General features: G+C 49.5%; 1 protein-coding gene across 4 annotated transcripts in view; it reads left to right on the top strand.

Moving 5' to 3' along the window:
- MYH11 (myosin heavy chain 11) overlaps positions 1-12,109 on the top strand; it is a 112,028-nt gene that overhangs the window by 49,317 nt on the left and 50,602 nt on the right. For 2 of the 4 annotated variants that reach the window (XM_084763863.1, XM_084763865.1), the window contains exons 5-9: positions 293-395; positions 2,506-2,526; positions 4,307-4,399; positions 7,131-7,194; positions 7,783-7,881. In XM_084763863.1, the coding sequence (XP_084619989.1) occupies positions 293-395; positions 2,506-2,526; positions 4,307-4,399; positions 7,131-7,194; positions 7,783-7,881 (380 nt within the window). The remainder of the gene's footprint in view (positions 1-292; positions 396-2,505; positions 2,527-4,306; positions 4,400-7,130; positions 7,195-7,782; positions 7,882-12,109) is intronic. The other 2 variants (XM_084763864.1, XM_084763866.1) reach the window with 1 other exon arrangement.

Genomic DNA, 12,109 nt, shown 5'->3' with positions numbered 1-12,109 from the left:
TTCACTTCCCAGACAGCCTAGCCTAATTGATGAATTCCAGCCAGAGAGAGGGTTGTTTGTCGTTTGTCATTTTTGTTTTATTTCTTTTTCTTTTTAAAGGTGCATGACACCTGAGGTTGACCTCTGGCCTCCAAACATATGTGTATAAACTTCGACCCAAACATATGTGCACCTGCATACAGCCAGTTAATGTCCCTTCAAGGAGGAGCCTCAGTTTCCCACTCTGGAAGTGGCAGTGATGACCATGAGGATCCTGCCTGGCTTGTAAAGTCACCATACTCATGTCTTTCAGGGGTGAGTCTGGAGCTGGAAAGACAGAGAACACAAAGAAAGTCATCCAATACCTGGCTGTGGTGGCATCCTCCCACAAGGGCAAGAAAGACAGCAGTATCACGGTAAGTGACAAGCGCTGTCACCGGGCTTTAGCTCAGGAGTGAACAGAACACCCCAGTGAGAACTCAGCCTGTGGTCCCAAGGTTGGTACCCCTGGGTGGAGTGGTCTGGCTCTGGGGACCCTCTCCCCCTGTCATGGATATGTGGTTCCAAACGTCTGGGGACTGAGCCTGCTCCACTGAGATCTGCCATGAATACTTCTTAGTTATGGCCTTGTTGTCACTGTGACCATATTTTCTGTTGTGGGGGCTTTCCTCTGAACGCTAATGTTCCTGGTCCCTGGCATCTGTCCCTACATGCCACCACATATTTGGAGCCAGCAAATATGCCCCATATACTGTCAGATGTTCCTAGGGGGTGGGACTTAGTCTCAGATTGTAATGATGCCATGTCCTACTCCCTGAAGACAAGGATGCTGGGTTCACTTAACATGTACTGGCTGACTCTCTTGTTGTGAGCCCAAACCACAAGGATGAAGTCCTGCAAGGACTTACATCCATGGATCTGCTAGTACAGACAGAGGATAAAACAACAAAAAAATATGTCCCACGCTGGCCCAGTGGGAGGAGGGCGCACAAGGAAAGGTAGAGGAAGTTTCTAGAACCTTCCCTTGCTTTCCTTCCTCTCTTCCATTTGCTTCCTCATCTGTCCCCTGGGTCCTGTCAATATGGGTGCTGAGGACAGGGAGATGATGAGAAAGGCTTCTTCCATGCTGCACTTCGCTTCTTGTCCTTAGGAGTAGCAGATTAGCACAGTGGCCAGTGAGCCTGGAGCTCTCAGGGACTGGGGTGGGTAATGGAACCTTTTTCCCTTAAACAAGACCAAGGCTATAGACTAGCCTGTTAGGATTATGTGTAGGGGCCATGGGCCTGAGCTTGTGTGGCAGAGAGAACCCTGCTTCTCCTCCACCTACCCTTTTTCCATATAGTGAAAACAAGACATAACAGTTACGGTGGTTCAGAGGGCTGGACACTCTCTCCTGAATATACAGGCACATTTCCCCCCATCAGTTCAGAGACCAGTGCAGGTGCTGGAACTCAGTTGGTAGAATGCTTGCCTAGTGGGCCCAAAGCCTTGGACTCATCCCCAGCATCCCATAAACCAGATGTGATAGTACACACCTGTAATCAAACAATTGGAGGAGGTAAATGCAGGAGAATCAGAAATTCAAGTTCATCTTCAGCTATCTAGTAAGTCTGAGACCAGCATGGGATACACTAGACCCTGTCAAAAAAAAAAAAAAGGAGGGGAGGCAGGGAGGAAAGGAAGGAGGAAGGAAAGGAGGGAGGGAAGAAAAGAAGGAGGGAGGGAAGGAGGGAGGGAGGGAAGGAGGGAAGGAGGAAAGAAAGGAGAGAGGGAGAAAAAGAAGGAGGGAGGAAAGGAGGGAGGGAGGGAAGGAGGGAAGGAGGAAAGAAAGGAGGGAGGGAGGGAGGGGGAAAAAGAAGGAGGGAGGAAAGGAGGGAGGGAGGAAAGGAGGGAAGGAGGAAAGAAAGGAGGGAGGGAGGGGGGAAAAGAAGGAGGGAGGAAAGGAGGGAGGGAGGGAAGGAGGGAAGGAGGAAAGAAAGGAGGGAGGGAGGGAGGGGGAAAAAGAAGGAGGGAGGAAAGGAGGGAGGGAGGAAAGGAGGGAAGGAGGAAAGAAAGGAGGGAGGGAGGGGGGAAAAGAAGGAGGGAGGAAAGGAGGGAGGGAGGGAAGGAGGGAAGGAGGAAAGGAGGAAAGAAAGGAGGGAGGGAGGGAGGGAGACATCCATCAAGGCCCCAGCAATTAGGAAACATGAAATATCTGAGTGTCTAAGAAAGTAAAGGCCAATTGTGATGGTGTGAGCCTGCAATCTCAGCACTCAGGAGCTGAGGCAGGAGGATCATGAGTTCAAAACCAGCCTGGCCGTATAGTCTTACAAGGAAGGAAGGGACCGAGGAAGGGAAGAAAGAGAGAAAGGAGAGGCTAGAGAGCGCAGCAGAGTATGAGGGAAGGAGGTGATCATTGTGGGCTGGAGCTGGTAGCCATGACATGGAGGAGGAGGAGCCCAGCCCAGGGCTCCCACTATGGGGAGGGCCTTGGACGTGAAGGCAGAAGCACTGACCTCTGTTTCATACTATGCTGTCCCACTGCAGCAAGGCCCGTCTTTTGCCTACGTGAGTAACAGAGTTTTCCTGGTGTGACGGGAGGCACCGAGTGGATTAAGACCTGCATGCATCTGTTGCACCCACGGGCCCCTAGTGGATGTGGGAACAGGGCAGACCCCTGAGTCCCTGGCCCTAGACCAGTAGAGGCACCAAATATCATGACGTGCATGGGTGAGGGTGGGGAAGGGGGTGGGAGAGTGATGCCAGAGTGCAGAGTGGGGCATGTTAGCTGTCCAGGGGCTTCTGCCAGAACCCCCAGGGTTGTACTACAGCCTGGATGGATTGCCCGGTTCAGAATAAACTCCCTCATCCCTTCCTACAATGTGTCCACCATCAGTTCCCCAACACAATGGAATGACCCATCACATCTGTTGAGCATCTTAGGACCACCAGGCTCCAGAGTAGCCCTGGCTTGGTCAGTAGGAAACCCAGCCAGGGCAAAGCTATCCTGCTTGCCTTCCTGCCCCTGCTCTGTCCCCTGCACCTGTGTGTCGTTGTGCATGCGGGTGTGTCGTGTGTGACTCTTCTCCTGCATGCCAGTTGCTGCACCAAAGACATATGAAACCTTCTTGGGTTCCTGATGCACTAGCTTTGGTGGCTTGGTAAGGCCCCAGCTATGCCACATACAACCTAGCCCTGCATGGACCCTGCGTATGTCAGCTGGACTCTGATACAGAGCTTGTGAGGCTGGCACATGTATCCCAGCCTAGAAGAGACCCTCCAGAGTGTTCTATGCCACCTAGTCCATTGTAGGTAGATGCTGGGCCATAGTACTTAGTCTCATACAAGAAGCAGGGTGTTATTTGACATAGATGTGTAACCTTTGCCCAGTCACCTAAGTGGCTCTGGGCTACAGTCTTGTTCTTGCCATGCATCAGATGAGGTCCCTATGTTCAAAGCTCTCCTTGGAAGACTTTTCCATGTGCTTGCTAGAAGCCGCTTTCCAGAATGGGGAGCCTGGGGTGGGTGCAGGGTTAGATCCCAAGTCTGCACAGGTAATTGCAATTACTCTATGTTTCTTCCTACTAGCTAAGGAAAGTGGATGACTTATCTTGTCAATTTCTCCAGTGGGCCAGGTCCACTTGGGGCTGGGGTTTCCATGGAGACAAGGCCTTCTGCATCCCCATGTGCAGGCTGCATTGCAGGGGAATAGCTTGGCCAGCAGCAGCCGCTGCCTTCTATGGTTCAGTGTCTCTTTGCTTTCCTGGCATGGCTTACTTTGTTGGCCCTTTTCCTTGCCACCATAGTCACATGATTGCATTTGCATACAGGAGCCTTGCAGAGGGGCCTGGCGGGCTGCACTTAGTCTCAGCTGCATTTAATCTGCTGGACAGACCTTGTGCAGCTTCAAGGCTTTCTTCTGTAGCTGCCTAAAAGGATTTCTGGTGGGTTTGGAGCTCCCAAAGTATCTCTTCCACAGGAAGCATCAGAAGTCTAGACAAGCCCAGAGAACTGCTGCGACTTTTTAACAATTACACATAAGCAGTTGGGAGGGTTGTAGCAGCTTAGTTTGAAGAAGGCAGCTTATCAAGCCTGAACTATGGATTCACTGTGAGCTGCAGGCAGGTTGTACACTGCACACTCGTAGGGACACACTAGCACTGTACGACATAATGACCTTTGTCTCTGGGAAGCGTCTTCTTTCTTCTCTGACAGAAAGCTCTTCTGAACAGATCTTGTACATACAGACGTGTTTGTTGGGGTCTAGGAGGGGCTAAAGACAGGACACAGCCCGTGGCTGAAGGCCCTACACAGTGTTCCCCCATAACTAGATATAAATGAATTTTAGGGGGAGCTGGAAAAGCAGCTTCTACAGGCGAACCCAATCCTGGAGGCTTTCGGCAACGCAAAAACTGTCAAGAACGACAATTCTTCTCGTTTTGTAAGTAGCAGAGCCATATGGGCTTTTCTGGGACTGATGTGGGCACCCCAATGTCATGTATCCTCTAAGAGCACAGACTGCACAAATGTAGGGGCCTCTGACTAAAGGACTGGAGGTAATAAAGAACATTTGTTTCCTGTCCTGTCTCAAGGGCTCCTTCCTCACTCATTCTCTCAATAATCACTGAGCATCCATTCTCAGTCAGGCGTTTTACATTTGTGGCTTGTCTAACTAACATATACTGAGCATATGCTACATATTAGACATATTCAACATTCACTCAGTCACTTGACAAAGCGTGAATTAAGTGCCTGCTCCATAGCACACACACCTGTCTACTCCATAGCACACACACCTGTCTACTCCATAGCACGCACACCTGTCTACTCCATAGCTCACACACCTGTCTACTCCATAGCTCACACACCTGTCTACTCCATAGCACGCACACCTGTCTACTCCATAGCACGCACACCTGTCTACTCCATAGCACGCACACCTGTCTACTCCATAGCACGCACACCTGTCTACTCCATAGCACGCACACCTGTCTACTCCATAGCACGCACACCTGTCTACTCCATAGCACGCACACCTGTCTGCTCCATAGCACGCACACCTGCCTACTCCATAGCACGCACACCTGTCTACTCCATAGCACGCACACCTGTCTACTCCATAGCACACACACCTGTCTACTCCATAGCACGCACACCTGTCTACTCTATAGCACACACACCTGTCTACTCCATAGCACGCACACCTGTCTACTCCATAGCACGCACACCTGTCTACTCCATAGCACGCACACCTGTCTGCTCCATAGCATGCACACCTGTCTACTCCATAGCACGCACACCTGTCTACTCCATAGCATGCACACCTGTCTGCTCCATAGCACGCACACCTGTCTACTCCATAGCACGCACACCTGCCTACTCCATAGCTCGCACACCTGCCCTCTACCAAACACTGATGGATCACCTACTACACAGTCATTTTGGTGAACACTTTTATATAGACTACCCCCTTTTCATTGCTTGAGTTGGATTTTTATTAAGTACACAGCATAGACCTGGCACTGACCTAGGCACCGAGAATCACAGTGAATAATCCTGATGTGGCTCCGGACACAAGAAGGAGATCGACTTTTGGAAGCAGCAGTCAGTGACGTGGGAGATGTCAATATCACATGAACATTTTCCCAGCTCGCAAGTCTGTCTCCTTTCTTACTCAAGACTAATGGGTTGGAGGATGTGGAGGGAGTGTGGCAGAAGCCACAACAGACCAGAATTGTCTTAATGTACGAGGAAGCCAGGCCTCTATCAGGCAATCTGCTTAGTGAGGGACACGGAGGAACGGATGTGCCTGTTAAACAGAGTGTTAAACAACTGCTGTTTCAGGGGTGCCTCTTGGACCTGTAGCTCTCTGGGCCAGGGCCCATGGAAAGGTCCTTGAGGGGATGTCGAGAAGGCTCAGTGGTCAAGAGTACTTGATGCTCTTGCAGAGAACCAGAGTTCAGTTCCCAGAACCCACATGACAGCTCACAACTGCCAGTAACTCCAGCTCCAGGGAATCCGATGTCCTCTTCAAGCCCCACTGGGCACCCACAAAGACTTCACACATAGACACACATACACACAAATGAAAGCAAATTTATCATTAAAAAAAAAGATTCCTGAAAATATGTTTCCCTGCAAACCTAGAAGTTCCTTCCGGGCCTCTCTTGTGCTACCCTGAGTGCCACATGGCCCATTTTCATCACCGCTACCCATGCCAATGGTCCCTGACCCTTATAGCACATCTAGGATTCCAATAAACCATCTTGATGCTCTCCCTCTGATACGAAGGAGAAATGAGAACATTCGGGGATAGACGTGAAAGTGCACACATGTAATGTCAGAACTTGGGCCGCTCAGACAGGAGGATTGTGAATTCAAGGCTTGCCTGGGCTACCTAGCGCAGGAGGATTGTGAATTCAAGGCCAGCCTGAGCTACCTAGCAAGACGGTGACTTGTAATGCAATGGATCCTGGCAGAGAGCAGCTCAGTGTCAAGCTCTTGCTTAGTATACGTAAGGCCAGGACTTCTGCTCATAGCACTAGCAGGCGCTCAGATCACTCAGTTACTAAAGTGCGTGCACTGCAAACACAAGGACGTGAACTCATGGGGAAAAGCACGGTGGCGTGTGCTTGTAGTCACAACCCTGGGGCATCAGAAACTGGCTGACTGTCCTAGCCTGCTCAGAGAGTTCCAGCCTAGTAAGAGACTGTCTCAACAAACGAGATGGATGCTGCCTGAGAAATGACACTTTACCATGTCCCTTGAACATGCAACCCCCTATCTCTGCAGCCACCATACACATATATGCACAAATAGCATTTCAGCCTCTCACTGCTCAGGCCAAAGCAGCCTGGACCACTTGGTGTAGAAAAGCCTGTGACTGACAACACCTCCCAAGAGCAATGTCAGCCTCAGTTTCCCTACCCCTTGGGGACAGCCATGAAGGACTTAGTTATTTCTCGAGACAAATAATGCTCCCTGCATGGGTTTGGCAGGCCTGGGGATCCCAGCTCAGATGCTAGTTGCTGTGGTCCAGCAGGACTGTGAAGTTCTGATTGTTTTTGAAAGTCTCTCCTCCCCCCACTGGTCCCCTGGCACCTGTCCACCTGCCTGTGGCATGGTGTCCATGCTGAGTCTGGCTGCACGTCAACTTGTTCTCCTTTTGGCAGGGTAAGTTCATCCGCATCAACTTCGATGTCACTGGTTACATTGTGGGTGCCAACATCGAAACGTGTATCCTTTGCTGAGCTGCGGCCTCATGAGGGTGAGGGGGCCCCAGGAAAAACAGAACTCCTTCCCTCTCTGCAGACTCTTGAGTTCCTTCTGGAACAATCCTCCTTGTGCCTAACAGGAGTAAGGTTGCATGTAAACCCTCAATGCCTGTGTTGGATTCTTGATTGGTCCTTCCCTCCCTGGGGCTGGTTACTCAACCTCTTTGGGCCTTGTGAGTGAGACAGAGATGACATCAGGAGATGTTTGGAAAACAAATAAAATTAATTTGCTTCGTTTTTATAGCACTGTGTTGGGATAGAGTCAGGGCCAGCTTGGCACCAGCTGTCATGTGGCCTTTATCACCTTCGCTTGCTGAGTCTTGCCCAAGGGCAAACTGAGATCAGCTGCCTTGCACAGGCACATGAATCAGACACAGAGGCCAACTCTGCCAACTCTTGGGTCCCTTGTAACTTCCCAGGGAGCCTCCCAGGTCCTGGGGACACCTGCAGCAGCTGGCTTGAGTTAGTGGTTAGGCTCCTGGGGCTGACTTCCTGAGCTGTGAGCTGAAGCCCTGAGCTGGCCCCAGAGCCCTTAACTCCTCCACACCAGATCTCCTGGAAAAGTCTCGGGCGATTCGCCAGGCCAGGGATGAGAGAACGTTCCACATCTTTTACTATCTGATTGCTGGAGCCAAGGAAAAGATGAAAAGTGAGTGTCTGCCTTGTGATTGGTTCAAGGGTCAGTGACTGGGAAAGATCTGGTGCTGGGGGAAGCAGGTATGCAGTTCCTCACCTCTGGTGCATGAGTGTGGCCAACTCTGTGATGTGGTAGATGGCTATTAGTCACATAATAGGGTACAAACTGTTCAGGACCAATTACAGTCTGTGCCTTTAAAGGAAGAAGATGACAATGACCTGGATGCCCGGTTAGAAAACTTGCCAGGGGGGCTGGAGAGATAGCTCAGAGGTTAAGAGCACCGACTGCTCTTCCAAAGGTCATGAGTTCAGTTCCCAGCAATCACATGGTGGCTCACAACCATCTATAATGAGATCTGGTGTCCTCTTCTGGCTTGCAGGCAGGGTATTGTATACCTAATAAATAAAGAAATCTTTAAAAAAGAAAGAAAGAAAGAAAACTTGCCAGGGGCTAGGTAGGGTGGCACATTCCTTTAATCCCAACACTCAAGAGGCAGAAGCCAGGACACTTTTATGGGTTTGAAGCCAGCCTAGTCTACATAGTGAGTTCCAGGCCAGCCACACCTACATAGTAAGACTCTGCCTTAAAAAACATACCTTCAATTAAAAAAAAAATACCATCAAGTATATTTAGTTGCTTTGGTTTGGATTGGTTTGGTTTTGAGATCAACTCTTACTTTGCAGTCTGGGTGGCCCAGAAATTGCTGTGCAACCCAGTTTAGTCTTGATTTTGTGATCCTCAACCTCAACCTCTCAAGTGCTGAGCTAATTAGGCATGGGCCTCAAAACCCAGCCTTATATTTTAAGTTTAGAGAGGAATTTGGAGGACTTTCCATTATACAAGTCTTGGTGTTGTTTTGTTTTGAGACAGGGTCTCATGTGGCCCAGGCTAGCCCCAAACTCACTACATAGCTGGCCTTGAACTCCTGAACGTCCTGCTCCACCTCCCAAGTTTTGTGATCACAGGTATTTGCACAGTCTCCCTTCCTCCCTCTCCTCTCGCTCTTCCCTTCCTCCTTCCATTCTTTCTTTTGACTCTGGGGATGGAGCCATGGGCTCTGCATACACCAGGCAAGCCCTGTCCTGTAAGTTGAGCCATATTGCAGCCAAAGACTTTTTCCTTAAAAGGCCAAATAGCCACCGTTTACATAGATTCTTCTGCTCAACTCTGCTGCTGTGCAAAAGTAACCGCAGCAATGCATAAACCAACAGAGTGGATATGTTTCAATAAAACTTTACACTTACAAAATCATGAAGCACGCCGAAGTCTGCCAACCTCAAGCTTTTTATTTCCAAAATAATATTTTTATTACTTGGGAATTTCACACAATGCATCCCCATCACACCTACTTCCCAATCCTCCCAGGTCCACCTCCTCACCCTCAAAAAGCCCTCTCTCCTCCCCCACAAAAAGAAAGAAAACAATACACCAAGGCTAATTTGTGTTGCCCATATACTCCTTGGAGCATGGTCAAACTTCCAGTGGCCAGCCCCTTAAAGGAAGGTGAGTCCTCCCTTAGCACCCCTGCCCCTACCAGAAGCCATCACCTGTGAAGAGCTTTCTCTCAGCATCCCTATCACAATATAAAATATTTGTTTATTGTGTATACAGTGCTCTGCCTGCATGTACACCTGCACACCAGAGGGGGACACCAGATCTCATTATAGATGGTCTGAGCCACCATGTGGTTTCTGGGAATTGAACTCAGGACCTAACCTCTGAGCCATCTTTCCAGCTACTCTATCACAATTTTAAAGGGCTCTTTTCAATGGTTTCCTGCCTTGATGATGGGCTTTTGCGGGGGGCCACAGTTGAGGACTCAAACTCTTAAAGGAATATCAAAATTATAACCAGAAAAGGGACACATCCTTTGGTGAACATGAATGGATAGTGGAATTCACATTCGATAATGAAGGTTAGGGTTAAATTAGAAAACTGATGGCAACAACACAAACTTGATATTCATCTATTTTTTGTTTTTGTTTTGTTTTGTTTTGTTTTGCCCCACAGTTAGTTATTTTGATTAAGAAAGTTAGCAAAAGAACTGAGCGTGAAGCACACCTGTCATTTTAACACTGGCAGGTGGAAGCAGGACAGCAAAGTCCGGGCCAGCATGGGCTACATAACGGGACCCTGGGAAAGGAAGGGAGAGAGGGAGGGAGGAGAGAGGAAGGGGAGAGAGAGAGAAGGAAAGAAGAGAGAAGGAAAAGAAGATGAAAGAGAAAGGGGAAAAGTATGAAATGGGTGTGATCAACCTAGCCATGATGAAGCGTTTTGCACAGCCCCTCATTTCATTGACCTCAGAGCTTGGCACTCCGGAGCACCTGATGTGCTATGGATAAAGCGTGTGGGTGGATGGATGCTACACCAGCACATTGATTAATTAGCAGTTCGGAGTGGGAGCCCCTGCTGGGTAGCTTGCAGAAGCTGTTTACCCTTCTTCTCCTCCTTTGGATTCCCAGCTGCATTTTGCTCCATGCTATGCAGCAAGCTCTCCCATAGCTGGGCCAGGGGCAGCTGGGCCAGGGAACAGGGGAGGATCTAGGGCCAATTACATTTGCTTTGCTTTGCTTTGAGTCAGGATCTCACTAAGTAGCCCAGGCTGATCTGAAACTCACAGCAAGCCCCCTGCTTCTGCCTCTGACTGAGATCGCAGGCATGCGCTGTCACACCCAGCCTTATTTGTATTGCTGATGACAGAGCTGGGAAGAGGAAAGTTTGAGAGGCTGAAGGACCTGGGGACCTCTCCAAGCCATGGATAATGGTGAGGCTGGCAAAGGCCCAAGGCCTTGTGATGAGTCCCGTGTTTCTCCGAACCCAGAAGCTTGAGTTACCTTAAGCACATCCAGCCTCGAGTTTATCAAGCAGCTTTCAGGTGACTTGACCCATAAAAGACCTTGTTGGCTTAAAAAGAGAAGCATCTCTCTGATGTCACTCCAAAGTGTCTCTAATTGGCTTAGAGGGGAACAGATGTGTTAGAATGGTAACAATAAGGGGAGAAAAGAAAGAAAAACCCGTGAATGGGAAGGATGGAAAATGAGCAGCCTCAGAGGAACTCCCCAGCTGAGTGGGATTTTGTGGGGTCAGAAAGATGGCGTGCGGGATAAAGCATTGGTTGTACAAGCATGAGGTTCTGACTTCCGGGAGTGGGTGGCAACCTGCCTATAACCCTAGCACTTGCAGGGTAGAGGCGGGCATCTGCAGGCCAGCTAGTCCAGCTGAATCTGTGAGCTCTGGGCTCCGTGAGAGAGCCTGCCTTAAGGAATAAGGTGTGTGTGTGTGTGTGTGTGTGTGTGTGTGTGTGTGTGTGTGTGTGTGTATGTGTGTGTGTGTGTGTGTGTGTGTGTGTGTAGGGGGTGATTAAGAAAGACTTGATATCAACTTCAGGTCTCTACACGCACAGTCACACTCATACATGCAATTCCATACACATGAGAACACATGTGTGTACTATATAAATGCAGAGAGAGAGAGAATTTTGACAGAATAGTCATTTTTTTCTTGAGACACTGTTGCCAAATGTCCTTCCTAGGGGAGACATAGTAATATATCCATCCTCTTTCCTAACCTCCCAGCTACAAAGAGAGACCAGATTCCAGCAAAGTTCACTCTGGGGAAACAGTGAGTTCCCTGGGCTTCCTTACTTCCATAAGGAAGGTAAGGGGTCACCTTCCCCAGGCCCAACAGGTTACCCCTGGAAAGCCTTCACCAGCAGGAATTAGAGCCCCTCTCTCAAGCCAGGCACGAGGGGGCACACCTGTAATCCCAGCACTCAGGGAGGCAGAGGCCAGCCTGGTCTACAAAGTGAGTCCAAGCTAGCCAAGGCTACTCATAGGAACCCTGTCTCAAAGAGCCCCTCTCTCCTAGTCTTCCTTGGCCTGGTGCTACAGCCTCTCCTTCCCCAAGGCCACATTCAGCTAAGGCGGATTTGCACAGTTGCATACACTCAGACAGCTAGAAACTCTGATGAGGGTCTCCTGAGGGGTTATAAACAGTCAGCAAGCCCAGCTGAGTGGCCCACTGCAAGAAGACATGACTGAACTGCACAGAGTGTGCTTGCTTGGCTCCAAACCCATTCACTCCCAACAGTCTGGCCTTTAACTTGAGACTCCCTGCCCTGGCCTTCAGAACATCAGATTTATAAGCTTTTACAGGCACGGGCCATCAAGCTGGACACAAACAAGTTTTATTAGATATAATAATATAAATAAGGGATTGGCAAATATGTTCATTAAAGGGC

Source organism: Acomys minous (genome assembly GCF_964271855.1).
Source record: "Acomys minous genome assembly, chromosome: 16".
Classification (NCBI taxonomy): Eukaryota; Metazoa; Chordata; class Mammalia; order Rodentia; family Muridae; genus Acomys; species Acomys minous.
The sequence above is the reverse complement of the archived record's forward strand: the minus strand, read 5'-3'. Positions and strand labels throughout refer to the sequence as shown.